The 24,638-nt window shown below is 44.9% G+C and overlaps 1 protein-coding gene across 1 annotated transcript in view; it reads left to right on the top strand.

The window, feature by feature from the left end:
- LOC129712134 (zinc finger CW-type PWWP domain protein 2-like) overlaps positions 1-23,499 on the top strand; it is a 75,660-nt gene extending 52,161 nt beyond the window's left edge. Inside the window, exons 7-8 of the mRNA XM_055660352.1 lie at positions 1,352-1,425; positions 23,003-23,499. Of these exons, the coding sequence (XP_055516327.1) occupies positions 1,352-1,425; positions 23,003-23,160 (232 nt within the window). The 3' untranslated portion in view covers positions 23,161-23,499. The remainder of the gene's footprint in view (positions 1-1,351; positions 1,426-23,002) is intronic.
- The last annotated feature ends 1,139 nt before the right edge of the window (positions 23,500-24,638 follow it).

Below are 24,638 nucleotides of genomic sequence, written 5' to 3'. Positions count from 1 at the left end.
TGGGACTAGTTCAATTAACATTTGGGAATCCTGGAAGTAAATACAACACATCTTGCAGACTCGTTTTAATCCACCCCTAGTGTATTACGACATCACTTGCGATTTCAAGAGTTATTGGTAACGTGGATGTGATAACAACCCGGTATTTAATGGTTTTCTTTTAACAACCAATTGTGTGCATCAGAGTTGGGAACAAAATTAAATATTTGGAATCCTACCTAATGGGCCTGTCCCACTTAGGCAACTTTTTAAGCGACTGCAGGAGACTCTGCGGTCGCCACATGGTCGTCACATGCTCACGGGTGGTTGCCAAGTAGTCGCCTTCGTGGTCATGAAGAGTGCCCGCATTCTGGGAACTTGTCACGACTTCATTATGTTCGCCGCAAATCTTTCAACATGTTGAAAAATTAGCGGCGACCAGAATGAAGCCGCCATGGAGATTAGCGAGAATTTACCTGCCATAGTTGGGTCGTCAGGAGGTCCTAGTGGGTTGCCAGGAGGTTGAAGGTTCTCGTAGGTTGTAGCCGGTACTGACCGGTGAATTTCATTGACTCGTAGGAGAAAAATATATAAGCAGTAGTTTTCAGAACCAAGGATAACCGACCGGTAATGTTAATATCCGCCGAGCTTCACAGCCGTGCATCTCTGGCTTCTTAAAAGTTTTCTCCACTCCTTCTCCCACTTCTTACCCCTTCTCTCCCCTTCTCCCCCCTTTCCCTCCTCTTTTAAAGGACTTCTGTGACCCCTTCCGTGCACAGTGCTTTCAACGTCTTAATTACAGCGCCAACCTTCCTGTTCAACGTAGTGTGGGTTTGTATTTGGCTTTGCTCCGTGTGAATTTCACTCAGACAGCGCTCCGCACGCTGGCCCAGTCCCCCACCTGCATAACGCGCTGGTGAAGGAAGCAATGTATGTGCGTGTGTTCCACTCTGACAGCCGCCGTTCCAGTCGCCGGTTTTTAAGGCGACTGCCGCCGATTTGACAGTCGACGACAGTCGCCTGAAAAATCGCTTAAGTGGGACAGGCACATAACAGTACTTTTTTAAAGGCTGCGTCTCATTTTAATGATATCTAGATTAGGTAACTTGGAATTTATTGTGCCATCTCTGACATAACATGTTACAAGACGGCAATTTTAAAGTTAAAATCCAAAGTTAGAAACATTTAAAATATTCCAGTGTTTGCATTATTGATCAAAAACGATTGTTGACTTTGAAATATTTTCTGAAGAGGCTTGTTATCTGCTTTAAAATAAAAGTTTGGATCAGATTTTGAATATCACATTTTAGGTTTATACTTTATGATATTCAAAGTATATATTGCATAGATACGATGTTATTTGTATGTTTAGGAAACTTCAAAAAGCCACACAGGATTCTTCACCAATAATTCATCAAAATGACACATTGGCAAGTAAAACAAAGGGTATGTATTGTTTTTGAGTAGTAGCAAATGACAGAAAAGTTTGTGAAATTTACTGTGGTTATTATTGGGTCTTCCATCTGTCAGCCTCTCTTTGAGAGACATGTCTATGAATGACTAAATATTATTAAAGAGGAATCAGAGAAACATAGAAATCCTTCTCAAAATATGATGAACCATATTCTAAAAAATGAGGGTAGGGTGATGAGAATCACATAAATTAAATAGCACGGGAAAAGCAACAAGTCTGTTAAGCAAGCAGTGCAGAGTGAGCAAGTTTGATCGAACAACTGTTTTGCTCCTGGTTTTCATGCCTGAAAGCAAATCAAGTGGCTTATATGTTTAACCCATACAAGACATACATGGGTGAGTTTAATCTACATATAGGTTGGGCTAACCAAATTGGTAGGAGCGCTGAGGAGGGGGATTTCCTGGAATGTATACAGGATGTTTTTTTAAACCAATATGTAGAAGAACCAGCTAGATGACAGGCCATCCTACACTAGGTATTGTGTAATGAGGAAGAATTAGTTAGCGATCTTGTTATGCAAAGCCCGTTTGGCAATAGTGACCATAATATGGTAGAATTCTGCATTGGGATGGAAAGTGACACGGTTAATTCAGAGACTAGAGTCCTGAACTTAAAGAAAGGAGACTTTGAAGGTATGAGATGGGATTGGGACTGTTGCAGTGGAGATTCAATGGCAAAGATTTAAAGACCATGTGGATGAACTCCAAAAATTGTTGGCGTATGGCGAAAAAATAAAACTGGGAAGACGGCTCAACCATGGCTGATGAGGGAAATCATGGATAGTGTTAAATCCAAGGAGAATGCATATAAATTGGTTAGAGGAAACAGCAAACCGCAGGACTGGGAGAAATTTAGAACTCAACAGAGGAGGACAAAGGGGTTAATTAAGAGGGGGAATAAAGAGCATGAAAGAAAGCTTGTGGGGAATATAAAAACTAACTCTAAAAGCTACTTTGTATGTGTAAAAAGGAAAAGATTAGTGAAGCGAAATATAGGTCCTTTACAATTATTAGACAGGTGAATTTATAATGGAAAACAAGGAAATGGCAGATCAGTTAAACAATTACTTTGGTTTTGTCTTCACTAAGGAAGACACAAACAATCAACCAGAAGTACCAGGGGACCAAAGATCTAGTGGGAGGGAGGAACTGAAGTGAATCCACATTAGTCAGGAAATGGTGTTGGGTAAACTGTTGGGACTGAAGGCAGATAAATACCCAGGCCTGATCGTCTGCATCCCAGAGTACTCAAAGAGGTGGCACAAGAAATCGTGGATGCATTGGTGATCATTTTTCCAATGATCTTTCAACTATGGATTAGTTCCTGTGGACTAGAGGGTAGCCAATGTAACCCCACTTTTTAAGAAAGGAGGGAGAGAGAAAACAGGGACTTACAAACCAGTTAGCCTAACATCGGTAGTGGGGAAAATGCTTGAATCGATTGTTAAAGATGTTTTAGTAGTGCCTTTGGAAAGTAGTGACAGGATTGGTCAAAGTCAACATGGATTTGTGAAGGGGAAATCATGCTTGGTTAATCTTCTGGAATTTTTTGAGGATGTAATAAGTAGAATGGATAAGGGAGAGCCAGTGGATGTGGTGTATCTCGACTTTCAAAAAGCCTTTGTAGATAGATAGATAGATAGATAGATAGATAGATAGATAGATAGATAGATAGATCCTTTATTGTCATTCAGACCTTACGGTCTGAACAAAATTATGTTGCCTGCAGTCATATACAGAATCAATAATAACAAAACATACAATAAACACAAATTAAACATCCACCACAGTGAGTTCACCAAGCACATCCTCACTTGGATGGAGGCAAAGTCTTGGTCTCCGTCTCTTCCCTCCTTGTTCTCCCTCTGCGCTGAGGCGATCGATCCAGGCCGAAGATGCCGCTTTCCAGTCCAGCGGACCTCCGTGGTGATGTCGCTGCCGCCGAAAGCCGGAACACCATCTCCGCTCCGAGACGGCCCACCACAGCATCAGCTCCGGGCTGCCGCCCCAGCTCCAGGTCTCGCAGTCTCCGCTCCAGGCCGCCGCCCCAGCTCCAGGCTGCCGCCCCAGCTCCGGGTCCCGCAGTCTCCGCTCCGGGCCGCCGCCCCAGCTCCAGGCCGCCGCCACAGCTCCGGGCCGCCGCCCCTGCTCCGGGCTGCCGCCCCAGCTCCAGGTCTCGCAGTCTCCGCTCCAGGCCGCCGCCCCAGCTCCAGGCTGCCGCCCCAGCTCCGGGTCCCACAGTCTCCGCTCTGGGCCGCCGCCCCAGCTCCGGGTCCCACAGTCTCCGCTCCGGGCCGTTGTCCCAGCGCCGGGGCCCACAGTCTCCGCTCCGGGCCGCCGCCCCAGCTCCAGGCCGCCGCCCCAAGCTCTGGGCCGCCACCACCGCTCCGGGCCGCCGCCCCAGCTCCGGGCCCCGCAGTCTCCACTCCGGGTCCCGCTGCCCCAGCTCTGGGTCCCGCATTCTCCGCTCCGGGCCGCCGCCCCAGCTCCGGGCAGCCGCCCCAGCTCCAGGCCAGCCGCCCCAGCTCCGGGTCTCGCAGTCTCAGCTCCGAGCCCCACTGCATCAGCTCCAGGCCGCTGCCGAAAGCCAGAACGCCGCACCAGCAAGCCGGGCTGGCTCTGCCTCCGGAGCCTCGGGGTCGGTCACAGGTTGGAGGCCGCCAGCTCCGCCATTAGGCCTCAGCGCAGATGGAGGCAGAGAAGGGGGATACGACACGAAAAAGTCGCATTCCCCCGAAGGAAGAGACAGAGAACATGTTTCACCCCCCTCTAACACAACCCAACAAACTAAAACTTAACCAAAACAAGACAAAAAAGGTCCCACACAAGAGATTAGTGTGGAAAATTAGAGTGCATGGTGTTGGGGGTGGGAGATTGACGGATAGAGAACTGGTTGGCAGACAATAAACAGAATAGGAATTAATGGGTCCTTTTCAGAATGCCAGGCAGCGACTAGTGGGGTGCCACAAGGCTCGGTGCTGGGACCCCAGTTATTTACAATATATATTAACGATTTAGATGAGGGAATTAAATGTGACATCTCCAAGTTTGCGGATGACACAAAGCTGGGTGACAGTGTCAGCTGTAATGAGAATGCTATGAGGCAGCAGGGTGACTTGGAAAGTTTGGATGAATGGGCACATGCATAGCAGATGCAATATAATGTAGATAAATATGAAGTTATCCACTTGGGTGGCAAGAACAGGAAGGCAGATTATTATCTGAATGTTGTCAGATTAGGAAAAGGGGAGGTGCAGCGAGACCTGGGTTTGCTTGTACATCAGTCACTGAAAGTAAGCATACAGGTACAGTAGGCAGTAAAGAAAGCTAAGGAGGTCCTACTGTAATTGTACAGGGCCCTGGTGAGACCGCACCTGGAGTATTGTGTGCAATTTGGTCTCCTAATTTGAGGAAGAGCATTAGTACTATTGAGGGAGTGCAGTGTAGGTTAACCAAGTTAAATCCCGGGATGGTGGGACTGACATATGATGAAAGAAAATGGGTCGACTGGACTTGTATTCACGGGAATTTAAAAGAATGAGGGGATCTTATAGAAACATATAAAATACTTAAAGGATTGGACAGGTTAGGTGCAGGAAAAATGTTGCTGATGTTGGGGGATTCCAGAACCAGGGATCACACGCAGTTTAAGAATAAGGTGTATGCCATTTAGGACTGAGATGAGGAAAGACTTCTTCACCCAGAGAGTTGTGAATCTGGAATTCTGTGCCACAGAAGGCATTGGAGCCCAATTCACTGGATGTTTTCAAGAGAGTTCGATTTAGCTTAAGGCTAAAGGAATCAAGCAATATGGGGGAAAGGTAGGAACTGATTTTAGATGATCAGCCATGAACATCTATGTTTCTAAGACTGAACAATAGGACCAATAAACCTTTGTATTGGAATTAAATAGTTTGACCATGCTCTATGAGATTTTTTATTACCTGACTCTTGGTCTTTCAGTAGATCTCGGTCTAGAAATCCTCTCCTCAAAAATAGTGCTGTGCTGTTGAACATAGGCTTAATGTTAATTAGTGCAAAATCAGGCAAATTTCCAGACCTTGACATCTGGCAGGAAATCTGCTGTAGTCTTGGATGATATCCTTGACCATCTTTTAAAATAAAGGCCTCTGGTAGGCATTGTTCTTCTGACTCTCCTATTTTCTATCTTTGCAGTTTTCATTCTTGGAGTAACAGCATTGTTAGCTGGAAGAGGGTTCATTGTTATGTGTATATGTCCTTCTCGGGATTAGCTGCAGATGTTGGAACTGTGAGGCTAATATATGAAATCTTGGATCAATGGATCAATGCAATGGTATGCAATGCAATGCAGGGAAACCTGACTGTTGTTTTGAAAATCCCATAATTATCTTATGGGACATTTAATAACAGTACAGGTTGAACAAATTTGCCGGCACCCTCGGTTCCAGAGTATTTCTGGATTATCTGTGTATCTGGACCAACAGAGGTGACATGATAATGAAACAACAATCAAACCCCTGGCCTGCTAAAAAAACGCCTGGCATTCTCTAATGCACCATGGAGTGCCAGAAACGTAAATAAAACAAATATAAAATGTAAACTGAATGTAAATGCAATGACCTGCTGACCCACTCCCGGCCTTTTAGAGCCCTGACTTCCGAACCCACTCTCGACTTTCATGGTGCACCCACTGCATGGTCTGGTGACACGGCTGTTGTTGTAGCTCACGTTGTAGCCCCTCGCGTTGTAGCGCTCTCTTATATAACCATATAACAATTACAGCACAGAAACAGGCCATCTCGACCCTTCTAGTCCGTGCTGAACACGTATTCTCCCCTAGTCCCATATACCTGTGCTCAGACCATAACCCTCCATTCCTTTCCCGTCCATATAACTATCCAATTTATTTTTAAATGATAAAAACTAACCTGCCTCCACCACCTTCACCGGAAGCTCATTCCACACAGCCACGACTCTCTGAGTAAAGAAGTCCCCCCTCACGTTACCCCTAAACTTCTGTCCCTTAATTCTCAAGTCATGTCCCCTTGTTTGAATCTTCCCTACTCTCAGTGGGAAAAGCTTATCCACGTCAACTCTGTCTATCCCTCGCATCATTTTAAAGACCTCTATCAAGTCCCCCCTTAACCTTCTGCGCTCCAAAGAATAAAGCCTTAACTTGTTCAACCTTTCTCTGTAACTTAGTTGCTGAAACCCAGGCAACATTCTAGTAAATCTCCTCTGTACTCTCTCTATATTTTGTTGACATCCTTCCTATAATTAGGCAACCAAAATTGTACACCATACTCCAGAATTGGCCTCACCAATGCCTTGTACAATTTTAACATTACATCCCAACTTCTATACTCAATGCTCTGATTTATAAAGGCCAGCACACCAAAAGCTTTCTTTACCACCCTAACTACATGAGATTCCACTTTCAGGGAACTGTGCACAGTTATTCCCAGATCCCCTTGTTCACCTGCATTCTTCAATTCACTACCATTTACCATGTACGTCCTATTTTGATTTTCCTGCCAAGATGTAGCACCTCACACTTATCAGCATTAAACTCCATCTGCTATCTTTCAGCCCACTCTTCCAACTGGCATAAATCTCTCTGTAGACTTTCAAAATCTACTTCATTATCCACAACATGACAAACAACAGTGGACCCAACACAGATCCCTGTGGCACCCCACTAGTCACTGGCCTCTAACCTGACAAACAACCATCCACCATTACTCTCTGGCATCTCCCATTCAGCCACTGTTGAATCCATCTTGCTACTCCACCATTAATACCCAACCATTGAACCTTCTTAACCAACCTTCCATGAGGAACCTTGTCAAAGGCCTTACTGAAGTCCATATATACAACATCCACTGCTTTACCCTCATCAATTTCCCGAGTAACCTCTTCAAAAAATTCAAGAAGATTAGTCAAACATGACCTTCCAGGCACAAATCCACGTTGACTGTTCCTAATGAGACCCTGTTTATCCAGATGCTTATATATATTATCTCTAAGTATCCTTTCCATTAATTTGCCCACCACTGACGTCAAACTAACAGGTCTATAATTGCTAGGTTTACTCTTAGACCCCTTTTTAAACAATGGAACAACATGCGCAGTACGCCAATCCTCCGGTACTATTCCCATTTCTAATGACATTTGAAATATTTCTGTCATAGCCCCTGCTATTTATACACTAACTTCCCTCAATGTCCTAGGGAATATCCTGTCCGGACCTGGAGACTTATCCACTTTTATATTTCTCAAATACCGTGGGACTTACCATGGGACTTTCTCCCCTCTAACCGGCTGCTGTTTCTTGCTATCAGTGGTGGCCTTGTCCGCTCAACGCTCAATCGATCCCGCCTGCTTCTCCCGTTGTTCTTTCCAGTTGGCCTCTTTCCATCCCCAACTCCCACCCCCTCCTCATTCCCCTCTGGAGCTCTGCGGTTTCAACCCAAACCAACCATTTGCAGTGCTTTTTACTTCAACCCGAAACCTCAAACCAACCATTTGCATTCTTTTTACTTCAACCCAAAACCTCAAACCAACCATTTGCAGTGCTTTTTACTTCAACCCAAAACCCTAAACCAACCATTTGCAGTGCTTTTTACTTTAACCCAAAACCCCAAAGCAACCATTTGCAGTGCTTTTTACTTCAACCCAAAACCCTAAACCAACCATTTGCAGTGCTTTTTACTTCAACCCAAAACCCCGTACCGACCATTTGCAGTGCTTTTTACTTCAACCCAAAACCCCAAACCGACCATTTGCAGTGCTTTTTAATTCAAACCAACCACATTTTCATTTTCAAACCACATTAAGGGCACTCAAGGTCAGTAAAACCATACTCACAGTTTAGTAGACATGTTTTCAGTGTTATTCACAGCTCAAACTGAGAGACATGATCCTCTCACTTTCCCCATCTTGGAGAGACTGACTGAGGCACAACTCTTTTATGTTTCATCGATGGGAAAAATCCCCTTGTCCTGCGCAGTGGAGGGGGACTCTTAGTAAGATGGTCAAAAATCACAGCCGTAAGTGGCAGCGTTTTTTCAAAAATCATGAAACAGAAAAACAGGAAGTGGTCAAGATCTTACTTTCAGTAATATAGATTTATTTACTTTTTACTACACGAACCTGCAAGTCAGGTAAAAATGCTACATGCCAGTTTGGCCTTTACTGGTTTACCTATGCCTGAGAGGATGGCAAATGATGTTCCAGCGTGCTGGAAACTCTTTTTAGCCGAGATGAATGAATTTAGCATGTGTTGAGGGAATCCTCAAACTCTCTGCCTCGAACGAACATCAATGAACATGAGATTTCCTCAAATATCTGAATTTTACTGCCTCTGATCACTGAAATGCACCTTCCTCACTCTTGTGGGCAGCCTGATAACCTCAATCATAGATGTTGAGGCAGTGCTTCCCTGGCCAATATGATCCATTTGGACAGACCGTTTCAAGTTGGTCTACCCTGAACCAGGGTAGACAAGCTGCTCCTTCTGGAAGCTTTCACAGAGGTTGCTGTGCAGGCCACCCTGCCAGCATCTCTGAGCCTGGTTCCAACAAGCTGCTCCATTTCGGAACTTTCAGAGGTTGCTGTGTAGCCCAACCGGCCAGCGCCTCTGAGCCCGGGTCGCCAACGTGCTCTTTTTCAGAGCCAGTGAAAGGTACTATACAGACTATGCTGCCAGTGTTTCTGAGCCCAGGTCGCCAGGCTGCTCCATTTCAAAGCTTTCACAGAGGTTAGTAAGCGGACCTTACCTGCCAGCGTCTCCGAGCCCGGGTCGATCTCCTTATCAGAGCTTCAGGGTGGTTCCTTTTGCACGCTGTGCCTGTTCACATCTTCGGCCCCACGCTTGCCAAACTGCTCCCTTTCGGAGCTTTAAACGGAGGTTGCTGTGCAGGTCGCGTCTGCCAGCGTCTCCGATCCCAGTGAGACAGGCTGCTCCTTCGGAGCCTTGGTGGAGCTTACTGTGCAGGTCGCGCCTGCCAGCTACTCCGAGCGGGTGCGACAGGCTGCTCCTTCGGAGCCTTGGTGGAAGTTACTCCAAGGCCAACCGCCTGCTCCCTTCCGGAGCCTCAACGGCGGTAGCTGTACAGGTCGCGCCTGTCAGCCTCTCCGAGTCTGCTGCATCTATTTTCAGAGCCAGTGGGCCATTCCTGAAAACAAAAACAGCTTACCTGCCGGAGCATTTTTGAATGCCTCCGAGTCCCATGCCATGCGACGACGTATTGACGCGCATGCGGGAGGGCGGGTTCTTCACGCAGTCTCATCATGAGACTTCGATATAAACAGAAAAAAGTAACCACTTTGTCCTCTCTAAAGTTGTCTGGTTCAATTGCCTGATAACAGCTGGGAAGAAACTGTCCTTGAATCTGCTGGTATGTATTTTCATACATCGATACATCTTGCCTGATGGCAGAGGGGAGAAGAGGGCGTGACCACGGTGCGACTCATTCTTGATTATGCTGGTGGGCTTGCGGTGGCAGCATGACATGGAGGTGAAGTCAATGCAAGGGATGGTTTGTGTTATGGTCTGGGCCACGTCCAAATCTCTACAATCATGCAATCTTGGATGGAGCTGTTTCCATAACCATATGTATCCCGATAAAATACTATGGTGCTCCTGTAGAATTTCATGAGTGTTGTTGGGGACATGTTGAACTTCCCAAGTGTTCTATGGAAGTAGATGCGTTAGTGTGCTTTATTGATCTTTGCTTCGATATGGCTGGTCCAGGACAAGTTGCTGCTGATATTTACTCCTAAGAACTTGAAGCTTTAAACCATCTCTACTTTGGTGCCATCAATGTATACCAGGGTATGTGTAGTGCTTCATTTCCTGAAGTTGATCACAATCTCATTTGCCCTGCTGACATTTAGGGAAAGGTTGTTGTCTTGGCACCAAGTTATGAGGTTCTCAATCTCCTTCCTATACTACGTCTCATCATTATTTGATATCAGGCCCCATTGTAGCCTCCTTACTGTCTACTTTCTGACTTATCTTTGTTTCCCCAGCAAATTTATAACTTTGGTATCATTATTCAAATTATTCAAATGAATAAACGAGTTCGGTATTCCGCCTGCGCATGCCCAGGTCAAAGGTCACTATGCATAAACAGCCCTGGAAAGCAGTGCAGTGGACCTTCATTTCTTCAGTTTTTTCCAACATTGATTCTTCTCGGTAAGAAAATATTGCTTTCAAACTATGAAATAGTTGTATTTAATGTTCCTTTATAAAAAGCTGATTAATTTGTCTTTTTTAATGCTTTATGCTTTGGTGAGTGAGCAAGATCGTGCTCGTCCATGGTCGGTGTCAGGCCCGGATCTATTGTGTTGCTGCCGGGCCGTCCTTGTTCCCTCCCAGATGTTCCGTCCCTGTCCGGGGGCGGCCAGAGGTGTCGGGCCGGGCTTGCAGCCGGGGTGGAGACGCAGCTAAGTTGCTGCAACGCTTTGTGTGAAGAAGCGCCAACTCCAGCCCAACTATCTATCCGTCCTAACCCCATTCTCCTGCCTTCTCCCCATAACCTCTGACACCTGTACTAATCAAGAATCTATCTATCTCTGCCTGAAAAATATCCACAGACGGCCTCCACAGCCTTCTGTGGCAAAGAATTCCACAGATTCACCACTCCCTGACTGGGAAAATTCTCCTCATCTCCTTCCTAAAAGAACGTCCTTTAATTCTGAGGCTTTGACCTCTAGTCCTAGACTCTCCCACTAGTGGAAACATCCTCTCCACATCCACTCTATCCAAGCCTTTCACTATTTTTTATGTTTCAATTAAATCTCCCTCATTCTTCTAAACTCCAGAGAGTACAGGCCCAGTGCCGACAAATGCTCTTCATAGGTTAACTTACTAATTCCTGAGATCATTCTTGTAAACCTCCTCTGGACTCTCTAAAGAGCCAGCACATCCTTTCTCAGATATGATGTCTAAAACTGCACACAATATTCCAAATGCGGCCTTACCAGCGCTTTATAGAGCCGTAACATTACATCCCTAATTTTGTATACAAACCCTCTTGAAATAAATGCTAGCATTGAGTTTGCTTTCTTTGCTACCGATTTGACTTGCAGATTAACAATTTGGAAATCCTGATGAAATGAAATGAAATACCTTTATTTGTCATTGTAAGCACTGCATACAACAACATTGTTGTTGCCACTCCATTGGTGCATAATATACAAACATAAAAACACAGGACACAATTTAAAAACAATGTTAAAAACTAGGTATTAAAATAAGTAAGTAATCAGTACTGTACATGGTGGGTAGCAGCATGGATGAGTGCAGCATGAATAATACTCAGTGTTTTTTCATGTTGAGTGTGAAGATTGCTTTGGGGAAGAAACTGTCGCTGAGTCTGGAGGTGCGTGTTTTGGCTGACCTGTAATGCCTGCCAGAGGGCAACAGTTCAAAAAGGTGGTGACTGGGGTGTGTGGAGTCTTTGATGATTTTAGTGGCTCTGCTGAGGTAGCGTGAGGTGGCAATATCTTCCAGAGATGGCAGTGGGCAGCCGGTGATTGTCTCTGCTGTTTTTATCACTCTCTGGAGCGCTTTCTTATCTGCAGCTGAGCAGCCAGCATACCACACTGACATGCAATATGTCAGTAGACTCTCAGTGGTCGCCCGGTAGAAGGTCACCAGCAGCTTCTTCTTGGTGTTGTGCCTCCTGAGCAGTCTCAGGAAGTGGAGTCTCTGTTGTGCTCTCTTGACAGTTGCAGTGGTGTTGGCCGACCAGGAGAGGTCCTCGGATATGAGGGCTCCTAGGAATTTGAAAGTCTGCACCGTTTCCACACATGCCCCATTGATGCAGAGCGGGGCCGGGTCCGCGTCCCGTTTCCTCCTGAAGTCCAGTATTAGCTCCTTTGTCTTGGTTGTGTTCAGTGTCGGGTTATTTACTGAACACCACTCTGACAGTCGCTGTACTTCGTCCCTGTATATTCGTCCCTTCGTCCCTGACAATTAAATTGACTCTTGACTCTTGACTCTTGACTATGCTGGCTCGTCCCCCACCGAGATGAGCCCTGCACCAGCACTCGCCAGTTCCTTTGCACCTATGATTTCTGGATTTTCACCCCATTCAGAAAATAGTCTACGCCTTTACCAAGATGCATGTCTCCACACTTTGCTACACTATATTCCATCTGCCACATCTCTGCCCACTGTCCTGCTGCAGAGTCTCTGCTTTCTCAACACTACCTGCCCCTCCACATATTTTTGTTTCATCAGCAAGCTTTCCCATAAAGCCTTCAATCCACTCGTCCAAATCGTTAATATATAACGTGAAGTGTAGTGGTCCCAGCATCAACCCTTGCAAAACTCCACTAGTCACTGGCAGTGAACTAGATAAAGCCCCCTTTATTGCCACTCTTTGTCTTTTGCTGTCCAGCCAACCTGCTATCCATGCTAGCGTCTGCCCTTTGATACCATGGACTCTCATCTTTCTAAGCAGCCCAACGTGTGTCACCTTATCAAAGGCTTTCTGAAATTCTAAGTAAACAACATCTACTAACTCTCCTTTGTCTGTCCCACTACTTTACTCTTCAAAAATTCAAGAAAATCTGACAAGCAAGACCTCCCCTTCACAAAGCCATGCTGACTTCAATCTATTTTATTGTGAACCTCTAAGCACTCCTAACCTCATCCTTTATCAATCAATCAATCAATCAACCTTTATTGTCATCTTGCAAGCAACAGTTGTTACAGTGCAAAATGAAAAGACGTTTCTCAGTGAATAGCGGAGCATCGCACATGAAATATAAAACACTTCACACATAATAACACTAAAAAACAATCCAGTCCCTGATGGAACAGTATAAATAGTTAAAAGCAGGTAAAAAAAACACAATGTTAAAATACAATAAACCAATCATAAAAAATGTCCGGGGCCGCTGATTTGAGTGGCCAGTGCCAGTATTAAAGTGTCCGTGCCAGCCGCAAAGTCATGTCAAGTGACTGTGGGTGCAGAGTGACTGTTTAGCAGCCTCACAGCCTGTGGTAGGAAGCTGTTTAGCAGCCTCGTAGTCCGGGCTTTGATGCTTCGATATCTCTTGCCTGATGGCAGGAAATCCAGGTGTGTGTGGAGGGGGTGCAGTTTGTCCTTGGCAATTCTCTGTGCTTTCTTCAGACAGCGGCTCTGGAACAGTTCTTGTCCCGAGGGTAGGGAGACGCCAATGATCCTCTCTGCTCCCCTCACTACCCTCTGCAGAGCCTTCCTGTCCGAGCAGTTGCAGGTGCAGTACCACGTATTTATGCAGTACGTGAGTACAGACTCCACCGTGCCCCTGTAGAAAGTCCTGAGGATGTTGGTGGGGAGTGAGGCCTGTTTTAGTTTCCTCAGGAAGTGCAGTCGCTGATGGGCCCGTTTGACGGTCCCAGTGGTGTTCCTGGACCAGGTGAGGCTGTCTGTAATTTGCACAACGAGGAACTTTATGCTCTCCACTCTCTCCACTGCAGTGCCACTGATGTTGAGGGGTGTATGCTTTGGCTGCGCCCTCCTGAAGTCGACAACCATCTCCTTAGTTTTGTCGACATTCAATTCTAGGTTATTTTTGCCACACCAGTCCACCAGTTGTTCTACTTCCTCCCTGTACATTGTTTCGTCATCTCTACTGATGAGTCCCACCACTGTAGTGTCGTCCGCGAATTTTATGATTTTATTTTCCCTGAATCTGGCAGCACAGTCATGTGTGAGCAGTGTGAACAACAGCGGGCTGAGCACACAGCCTTGAGGGGAGCCGGTGCTCAGCGTGATCGAGCCTGAAGTGTTCTTGCCAACACGGACTGACTGCGGTCTCTCTGTCAGAAAGTCCAAGATCCAGTGACACAGGGTGGTGTTGAGGCCCAGCAGGGTTAGTTTCTCCACAAGTCTCTGTGGGATGATGGTATTAAACGCTGAGCTGAAGTCAATGTACAGGATTCTGGCGTATGTGTTCTTGTTTTCCAGATGCGCGATTACTGTGTGCAGCGTGGTAGAGATGGCATCCTCTGTAGAGCGGTTGGGGCGATAGGCAAACTGTAGGGGGTCTAACGATGAGGGGAGGCTGGCAGTAATGTGGGGTTTCACCAGGCGTTCAAAACACTTCATTATTATTGGGGTCAGGGCGACAGGGCGGTAGTCATTTAGGCAGGCAACCACTGGTTTCTTCGCTATGGGGATTATCGTGGAAGTTTTGAGGCATGTGGGGACAATGGCCTGACTAAGGGAGATGTTAAAGATGTCTGTTAGCACATCTGCTAACTCCTCAGCACATTCCTTGAGCACACGTCCTGGGATGTTGTCGGGTCCGACTGCTTTCCACGGGTTGACCTTAGACAGGATTCTCCGTGTGTCCATTGTGTCTATGGTCAGGACTGGCTGGTCGGTTTGTAGGCAGGGGCTGGCTCTCCTCTTGGGTGTGGTGTTTGCTGCATCAAAACGTGCAAAGAAGTTGTTCAGTTTATCTGGGAGAGAAGTGTCCGTGTCGGTTACCTGCTGCCTTGCCTTGTACCCCGTCAGTGTTTCGATTCCCTTCCACATCCTCCTGGTGTCTCCTGTGTCGCAGAGGTGTCCCTGGATTTTCCCCGCGAAGGCACGTTTCGCTGCCCTGATTCCTTTTTCCAGTGCAGTCCTGGTGGATCGGAGAGCGGCTGTGTTACCGGCTCGGTAGGCTGCATCACGAGCCCTCAGCAGCGAGCGCACCTCTGCTGTCATCCATGGCTTTTCGTTTCCACGTGCAGTGAAAGTTTTCATGATGGTGACATCCTCAGTGCACTTGGCAATGTAGCTGGTTACAGTCTCTGCGTATTCCTCGATGTTGATGAGGTCATCATAGGATGCTGCTGTCCTGAACACATCCCAATCAGTGTGCAGGAAGCAATCCTGCAGTGCTGAGGCTGCTCCCTCTGGCCAGACCCTGGTGTGTTTTCTCTCCGCTCTGACTTGTTTTTGCAGAGGTCTGTAGGCTGGTGTTAAAAACACTGAAATGTGGTCCGAGTGGCCCAGGTGAGGGCGTGGGGCTGCCTTGTAAGCCTCTGGGGTGTTGGTGTAAACCAAGTCCAAGATGTTCTCTCCCCTGGTCTCAAAATCCACATATTGCTTGAATTTTGGGAGCACAGTCTTAAGGCTGGTGTGATTAAAATCCCCGGCCACCACAATGAAGCTATCAGGATGTTTGGTCTGGAACTCACTGACGGCGTCATGCAGGGCTCCCAGTGCTTCGTTGGCCTTAGAATTTACATTTGCACTTGGTGCAACATATACAGCCACAACAAAAACAACGGAGAATTCCCTCGGCAGATAGAAAGGCCGACATTTCACGATGAGGAATTCTATCAGCGGAGAGCAGTGTTTCCCGGCTATCGTAGCGTTCACACACCAGTCCTTGTTTATGTACAAGCACAGGCCTCCACCTCGGCTCTTACCAGAGCTAGCTGCCTCTCTGTCCGCACGGAATGATGTCATTCCCTCCAGCTGTATTGCCGTGTCCGGGATATTGCCGTGGAGCCATGATTCCGTGAAAACAAACACACAGCAGTCTCGTATATCCTTGTATGTTGTCCTGAGAAGATGCAGTTCGTCGAGTTTGTTGTCCAGGGAGCGGACATTAGAGAGGAGAAGCGAGGGCACTGCAGGTCGGGTGGGGTTGGCTGTTAGCCTAGCGTGAATGCCTGCCTGTTTCCATGCTGTATCTCCAAACAAAACTACACTAAAAGATACATGTGAATCTCTGACTCACCTGGAAAGGCTACTGGGGTCCCTGGATGTAGGTGAGTAAGGAGATGTAGGGACCTATCCTGCAGTTCCGGGAAAGTACTTAGTTGTATCTTATCCAGCAGAAAAGACCTAGTTATGTCTTTGATATTGCCAGACATCTGAATTTGTAATTTATGTCTTAAAAAAAGTATTTTAAACATCTATGTTGAATTTGTTTATATTTTAATGTTATATGGATGTAAAATACTGTCTTACATCCAGAATAATAAAGCACATTTTCAATTAAACCATTTAGAATATTTAAACTCACAGGAATGCTCAATTAAATATAAAATGATAGAAAAAGCACTTACAATGTTTCATAGAAGCTCAGATGGTAACACAAAGGTTGTAGAGTTTTGCAAATTGATTTATAATTAATGGGACTGTTTTTGAAGTACGTGGTAAAAATGTTCCGTGAAACTCTTTTATTCCTACCTGTAGACAGAACAGGTAAGAAAAAGTTGCTTCCAATAAATTACTTAATGGAATTGATAGAAGTATAGACAATCGTGAGAATAACAGATACGGTTGTAGTAAGAGTCTTTTTCCCAGGTTGGAAATGCCAAAAGTAAAGAGGGCATAGTTTTATGGTGAAGGGGAAAGTTAAAAGGAGATTTACAATACAAGTTTTTTTTTACACTGGTACCATGGAGTTGGTACAAGCAGATACAATAGTATTATTTAATTGGCATTTAGGCAGACACATGAACATCGCAGACCAAAGGGACAGCAGATGGGATTGATTTAGAATTGCATCATGATCAGCAGAGACTGCATAGTGCTGTACTATTGTATGGTTTATGAATATATGAAATTATTTTATTGAAGGTTGATCATTTGTTGTGATACCTGAAAATGAAAGAATACCTGCCACGTTAGTCTTCATGTACCCATACCGGATTCTTCATCCCCAACAATATGTTGTCTGTTCAAATTTTGATCTGCTGAAGGAGAACTGGCTCTGCAGATTCCAGTTCAGCACAGAACCAATTACAGAAACTGTTTGTAAGCACTGTGGCATCAGTCATGATGCCAGATTAGCAATGAACACACCCAATGGGGTTTATTTCCAATAACAAACAAGCACATTTAGAATCATCCCAACAGCTTCCTCTCTCTTCCCCTCTTGTTGGACTCCTGGGTTTATAAGGGCTTGAATCAGATTAATTGGTCCACGGACCATTTATCGAACCTGGCTTTGGTTTGATTACTTGTGGCCGCCATCGGAGCAGACCTTAAAGAGGACGTGTCGTTACATCTCAACCTGCTCCCCACTTTAGTGATGATCCCGGGATTTCTAACATGTCCAACCAAAGGGTGGGAGAGGTTCTGCATTCTTAAATTGCACTTCAGATGTTCCTGTGCATTTTCACTCTTCTGTCCAGCACTGTACTCACTAGCAAGCTCCGACTTCAGAGTTTCAACCTGCACTGTGGTCCTTCAGAATCCATCACTGAGCAGCTCCATGCTGCTCTGTTCTTGATTAAGCCCTTTCTCCAACTGAACAATACGAGCCCCTACATAACAGTTCACTTCCAAGGGAGCGGACTTTACAGGTGTACTATTTGTAATTTTGTCTGCCAACCTGTCACGTTTCTGTTCTGCACAGCTATGTTTTTTTTCTCAGAAGCAGCCTATTCCTTATAAAGCTGCAAGATTTCTGCCTCATGATTCTTCAGCTTCTTTTCATTCTCCTTTGACTGAGTTAAAATCTAATCTCTGGAAACACGAACATCTTCTATCTCAAATGTGCCTGAAGTCTACGGAGTTGTTTAATTGCCTCGTCACAACTTTTATTTGCTTCCAGGCCTTTGAGTTCCATCTCCAACTTCTCCCTTGTGGTGACTGCCTGTGCATGCTGATTCCATTCATTCTCCAACTCTGCTTCAAGCTCACAAATCTGCTTAACCAACATTCTCTTCCCTTCATTCTGCTCATGGCCTGCAGTTCATCTTCAGCCAGGTGTACTGGGTGCGAACAAGGCTCCTGGGGTTCCTTGAATCTTCTCCGGGAATGTGGAATTTGGACCTTCTGGTGGGTGGCGAATAGATCTTCAAACCCTGCACAGTCATGTTCAATGAGGAGTGGAGCCAGGAGTCCTTTAACCACCTCTACTGTGAGTGACAGTCTGTGCTGCTTCATGGCAATATATTTCTGGGTAGCTGGAACTTGTGTATATCAACGTGCCAGTGGTAGAGTCTCAGATATTTGCTAGCTTGTGTGTAACAGTTCTGGGCGGACCAGAGTAATGTAGCTGCCTGAGTCTAATAAAGCTGGCTGTTAATATAGTGGGTATATGTTCGGGGTGGCTGTCCTTTTTTCTGGCCCCCTTGGATAGTGCAGCCTGTCAGAATGAATGTTATTGAAACATATAAAATTATAAAAGGACTGGACAAGCAATGTTGGGCGAATCCAGAATCAGGGGCCACAGTCTTAGAATAAAGGGGAGGCCATTTAAGACTGAGGTGAGAAAGAACGTTTTCACCCAGAGAGTTGTGAATTTGTGGAATTCCCTGCCACAGAGCGCAGTGGAGGCCAAATCATTGGATGCTTTTAAGAGAGAGTTAGATAGAGCTCTAGGGGCTAGTGGAGTTACGGGGAGAATGCTGGCACGGGTTATTGATTGGGGATGATCAGCCTCGATTGCAATGAATGGTGGTTCGCTTGAAGGGCCGAATGGCCTCCTCCTGCACCTATTGCTATGTTTCTATGTAATGGTTTGGAAAGGGTCAAGGGGAACCCTGGGTCCATCAACATGAGTTTGTCCTCGAATACTGGTCATGAGGGGTGCTTATGCTATTCCTTCCTATCTGCTGGCTGGGACAGTCAGGGCCCCACGTCCCTCAGTGTTGAGTGTGGATTTTGCCCATGCGGGGACCCTGAGCAATGGCCTGGGCATGTACGGCACAGTCAATAATTTCCTCATAAGTTTGGGTGGGCGGGGGTGGGTAGCTGTGCCACTGCACGCTGGTCCTCAGCTGGCAGTCTCCTTGGATAATGTTCCATTGCTACACGATCCACAACTTCCTCCGAGGTATGCCGGTGGGGCTGGAGCCAGCATGTGGCAAGCCTCCTTAGTTGGGCAAGTTCAGCTCGGGGAGGTTTATTGGGGTGATACGTCCGGACATGGAATTGCTGTGCTGCAACCACAGGGGAGTGGCCAAGGTGGGGCACGACCTCCTTCTTGATAATTTTGTAGCCTGCAACCACTGCCTGGCACAGTGAAGAATAAGACGGCTGGGCGTCAAAGCTAGGATATGGAGCCAGGATATGCACCCAACTCTGATGCTCCCATCTCTCCCAGCAGTTAGCCCAAATATGTTTTTAAAAAATGCTTCTAAGTCATTCTGCTCAGACTATTTAGTGAGAAGCCCAGAGCTGTGGGCATGCTTCTCTATGCATCCCTGGGCTGTGTGCCTTCACTGGCATGAAGCTGTTACCAGGGCAAACCTATGGGTCAACTCTTGGGTTGCCTCCTATAGTTCCCGGGCAACTCGCTGTTGTTTGATGCCGGTCTCAAATAAATGCTGTATCAGTCCTTCCATTGTGTGAGGAGACAGTGCACTCATGTCCGCGTTCTCCACCAGTGTGACATTGGTTATGACGCCAGATCAGCAATGCGTGCACTGGCACACACAGTAAAGTGAACTCACCTGAAGGGCCATGTCGTCACAACTCATTTTCAGTTAATCAGTGAAATAGGGATAGGACAGCCGCTTGCAATCAACATCATTCTTGTTAAAATTGGCTGCTTCTGTCTGCTTCCAAATTAGTATATGGATTGGCTGAATAGTCGACCATTACACAGTACAGTTCACATTCACCGCATCACTGATTGATATTGTGTGCAATTCTGGTCACCTAGTAGAATGGGATGTAATTGAGTTGGAAAGGGTATAGAAAAGCTTCACAAAGATGTCACTGGGATTGGAGGGCTTGAGTTACAAAGAGAGACCCGGAAGACTGGGGCTTTTTTCCGCCTGTAGCATAGGAAGCTCAGGGGTTACCATATAGAGAAAGGTTCAGAGGCATCTGGGACAAATGCAGGAAAATAAGACAAACTCAGTTTGGCATCTTGGTTAGCATGGATGATAAGTAGGACTGAAAGGCCTATTCTCATGCTGTATAACTCTAAAATATTTCAATTTGTTAGGATTTCTAATTTCCTTTCACAGTGAATAATAATTGGAGCACAGTACCATTTTATAGAGTCATCATGTTGATGCATGCTTAAAGTTGGAAGGGTCAATTATGACAAGAGGAGTACAGTAGATGCATCCGTTTAGCACCACTCCTCTTTGCCAACAGAACTTGTTCATCTCCCAAAAAATTATGCAATGACATTCCTGAATATATCGCCTGAACCCTCAGTACTCGCAAACATTGATAGCAAATAAAAGATGATGCACTGAGATTACTTATTCCGACCCATTGTCTTTTCCTGACAAACTGCTATTATACAGTGCATTCAGAAATTATTCAGACCCCTTCACTTTTTCCACATTTTGTTATGTTACAGCCTTATTTTAAAATGGAAATACATTCATTTTTTATCATCAATCTACACACAATACCCCAGAATGAAGAAGCAAAAACAGGAGTTTAGAAATGTTTGCAAAGTAATTAAAAAGTAATAACTGAAATATCACATTTCCATAAGTATTCAGACCCTTTGCTATGATACTCAAAATTGAGCTTAGGTTCATCCTGTTTCCATTTATTATCTTTGAGATATTTCTACAACTTGATTGGAGACCACCAGTAGTGAATTAATTTGATTGGACATGATTTGGAAAGGCACACACCTGTCTATATAAGGTCCCACAGTTGACAATGCATGTCAGAGCAAAAACCAAGCCATGAAGATGAAGGAATTGTCCGTTGACCTCCGAGACAGGATTGTGTCGAGACACTGATCTGGGGAAGGGTATAAAACAATTTCTGCAGCATTGCAGGTCCCGAAGAGCACAGTGGCCTCCGTCATTCTTAAATGGAAGAACTTTGGAACCACCAGGACTCTTCATAGAGCTGGCCACCTGGCCAAACTGAGCAATCGGGGGAGAATGGCCTTGGTCAGGGAAGTGACCAAGAACCCGATGGTCACTCTGACAGAGCTCCAGAATTCCTCTACGGAGATGGGAGAACCCTCCAGAAGGAGAACTATATCTGCGGCACTCCACTAATCAGGCCTTTATGGTAGAGTGGCCGGACGGAAGCCAGTCCTCAGTGAAAGGCACATGACAGCCCACTTGGTGTTTGCCAAAAGGGTTGTTTTTCTGGTGCTCTGGTTTGATGAAACCAAGATTGATCTCTTTGGCCTGAATGCCAAGCATCACATCTGGAGGAAACCAGGCACCACTCATCACCTGGCCAATACCTGGTGAAGCATGGTGGTGGCAGTATCATGCAGTGGGGATGTTTTTCAGCAGCAGGAACTGGGAGACTAGTCAGGATCGAGGGAAAGATGAACGGAGCAAAGTACAGCGAGATCCTTGATGAAAACCTGCTTCAGAGCGTTCTGGACCTCAGACTGGGACGGAGGTTCACCTCCCAACAGGACAATGACCCTATGGACACAGCCCATACAACACAGGAGTGGCTTTGTGACAAATCTGTGAATGTCCTTGAACCCGATCGATGATCTCTGGAGGGACCAGAACATAGCTGTGTATCGACGCTCCCCATCCAACCTGAGAGAGCTTGAGAGGATCTGCAGAGAAGAATGGGAGAAATTACCCAAATACAAGCCAAGCTTGTAGCGTCATACCCAAGAAGACGTGGCAGCAATCGCTGCCAAAGGTGCCTCAACAAAGTACTAAAGGGTCTGAATACTTATGTAAATGTGATATTTCAGTTATTTATTTTTAATTTTTCTAAAATTAAATTAATTTTCAAAAATGTCTATACACGTGTTTTCGCTTTGTTATTATGGGGTATTGTGTGTAGATTGATGATTATAAAATGAATTTAATCCATTTTAAAAATAAGGCATGTAACAAAATGTGGAAAAGGTGAAGGGGTCTGAATACTTTCTGAATGCACTGTAAATAGAAAATAATGGTTGTCAGTTTGGAAACACAAATATCTTTCAAGATACTATGTATGATTGTGTGAGTGTGAGAACATGAGACATACTGGTGATGTGCTTTATCAACTCGTGCAACTCTTTCTGCAGTGCTTGAAGAGCCTTAATTCTATTTTGTTAGTAATAAACCAGAACGCGGAGGTGCTCTGTAACAAAAACATTATTTTCTGCCTTTATCGTGACTTGCTATCTTTTTTTTTCTGAAACTTCTTCCTTTTATATCATTTTAAGGAAAGGTGAGAAATGTATAGAAATGATTACACATTTTGGACAGATTAAATAAATCTTAGGACATATTACGACAAGGCTTCTGAGACATATGGTTTATTCTGTCTTTGGTGATTACCAGGATTGTGTCAAATGTGAGCTTTCTATATATATAGTTCCTTAAATACACCCATAGGAAGTTCCATAAATATCTAGTATGTGTCCGGAAATACAGGACCTTTTACAGGCCCATCATCTCCTGATGCAGAGGTGATGGGCCAGTAAAAGGTATGTTTTTACAATGAAATGCAATTATTTATAGAAATATCTTAAAAATGTAATACAGTTAACAATGTTAAGTATTCACATTTTTATTAATACTCATGCTTCATCTCCATATGTGCACCTTAATCAAATATGATAGTTCAAAATTAAATGTAAATATCAAGTTTTAATAATTACAAACATATAGATACACTATTATCATTTGCGATTAAATCAACAAATATTTTTGCAGATGTTTTGCAAGCAGAAGATTTATTGCAGGATTTGGAAAAAATGCTGCAGCAAATTAACAAAATGGAGAAACTTGCTAGTTCAGTTATGTCAGAAAAACAAGTGAATAGCAATAAATATGGTCAGAAAAACAAGGTAGGGATAACAATGAGATATTAAACATAGGACTGATACTTGGCTTTGATTACTGGGGATAAATAGAATAATTCTCAACCGGTTATGTTATTTTATTATTGGTTAAATAAATTTAAACCTCTGAGATTAGTTCCTGGTGGGTATTTGCAATTTATAATTGGTATTCCTTAAATAAATCATAAAGATTGTTAATGTTTCAAATGGTTGCTAATTATTTTTACTCCCTATCCCATTCCCATACTGACCTTTCTATCCTGAGCCTCCACCATTGACAGTGAGGCCACACCCAAACTGCAGGAACAGCATCTCATATTCGGCCATATTAAGTAACTAATCCACATTGCCCTTTTTCCCTTCTCTTTTCTGTGCCAACTGGATGTGCTTCCACTTCCCCAACAATTCTGCTTTCTATCCCCTTCCCCAGTCCCCTATCCCCTTCAAGCTATTTGTTTTCCTCTGGCTTCACATTTTCCACATCTTCTCTACCTATTTAATTGCCTTTTGTCTTCTTCTCATCAATGGTCTTTGTCCACCCATCTACCGATCAAAACCCCCCCTCGCTTGTATCTACCTATCACTTACCTGACTTTGTTCCATCCTCATCTCTCTCATCCAGTTTTCTCCACCCAACTATAATAGGTCTGAAGAATTCAGATCGACCAGCGATCCCTGCACACTAACGCTATCCTATAGTAGGGACAATTTTTACATTTATACCAAGCCAATTAACCTACAAAGAATTGCAAATTATAATGTGTAAAGCCAAGCTGTGTAATTTAACAAACCAATGTGACAGAACATAACAAAAATTTGTGTTAAAATATTTTGACCATGATTGAACCAATTTATTTTCTTCCTTGATTCTCTTTGTGTGCCACACTCTGATTTTCAATGGTTTTCCCCGCCTTTGCACATATGTTTCATCTGGTGTTTCATTATCTGCAACAATATTAAAAAGTTAACTGTAGATGGTTATGCATGCAACCATATATGTAACTACCTCATTAGCATATTGTCCCTCCCACATTCTATAGTATAACTGTAGTCTCTGCATGTTCCCTCCCTGTTAGGTTCCAGTACGTGTGTAGACCAGATGTGGTTAGTACTGGAACGTGTGTTATTGGTGTTTAAATAAAGATCTAGCTAAAGGACTATGGACAACGTCTAGCTTCCTTTACATGGTGTCAGCCAGTGTAAATCTGCGCCTCTGTTTATCGGGTTTTTTTAAATTCTTTTGTCGTGTAAGTGTGTGCAAGGATGGCTTCGTCGTGTCGCAAGCCTTCCCCGTTAGTTTTCGATGCTGACATCGCGGAGCGATGGGAGACGTTTGTAATGGACTACAATCATTATGTGAACATTGCACACCACAATGACTCTCCTGCTCTCAGAGCATCTTTGCTGCTGAATCTCGCTGGTCCGGATGCCATGAGGAGGGCTCGGCACTTTGACTACCGTCCAGCAGTCCTGGACGCGGCTGGCCAGGTTGTCGAGCCAGCAGAATC

Source organism: Leucoraja erinacea, chromosome 2, assembly GCF_028641065.1.
Source record: "Leucoraja erinacea ecotype New England chromosome 2, Leri_hhj_1, whole genome shotgun sequence".
Classification (NCBI taxonomy): domain Eukaryota; kingdom Metazoa; phylum Chordata; class Chondrichthyes; order Rajiformes; family Rajidae; genus Leucoraja; species Leucoraja erinaceus.
Note: the sequence above shows the minus strand (reverse complement) of the source record. Positions and strands in the feature narration are given on the sequence as shown.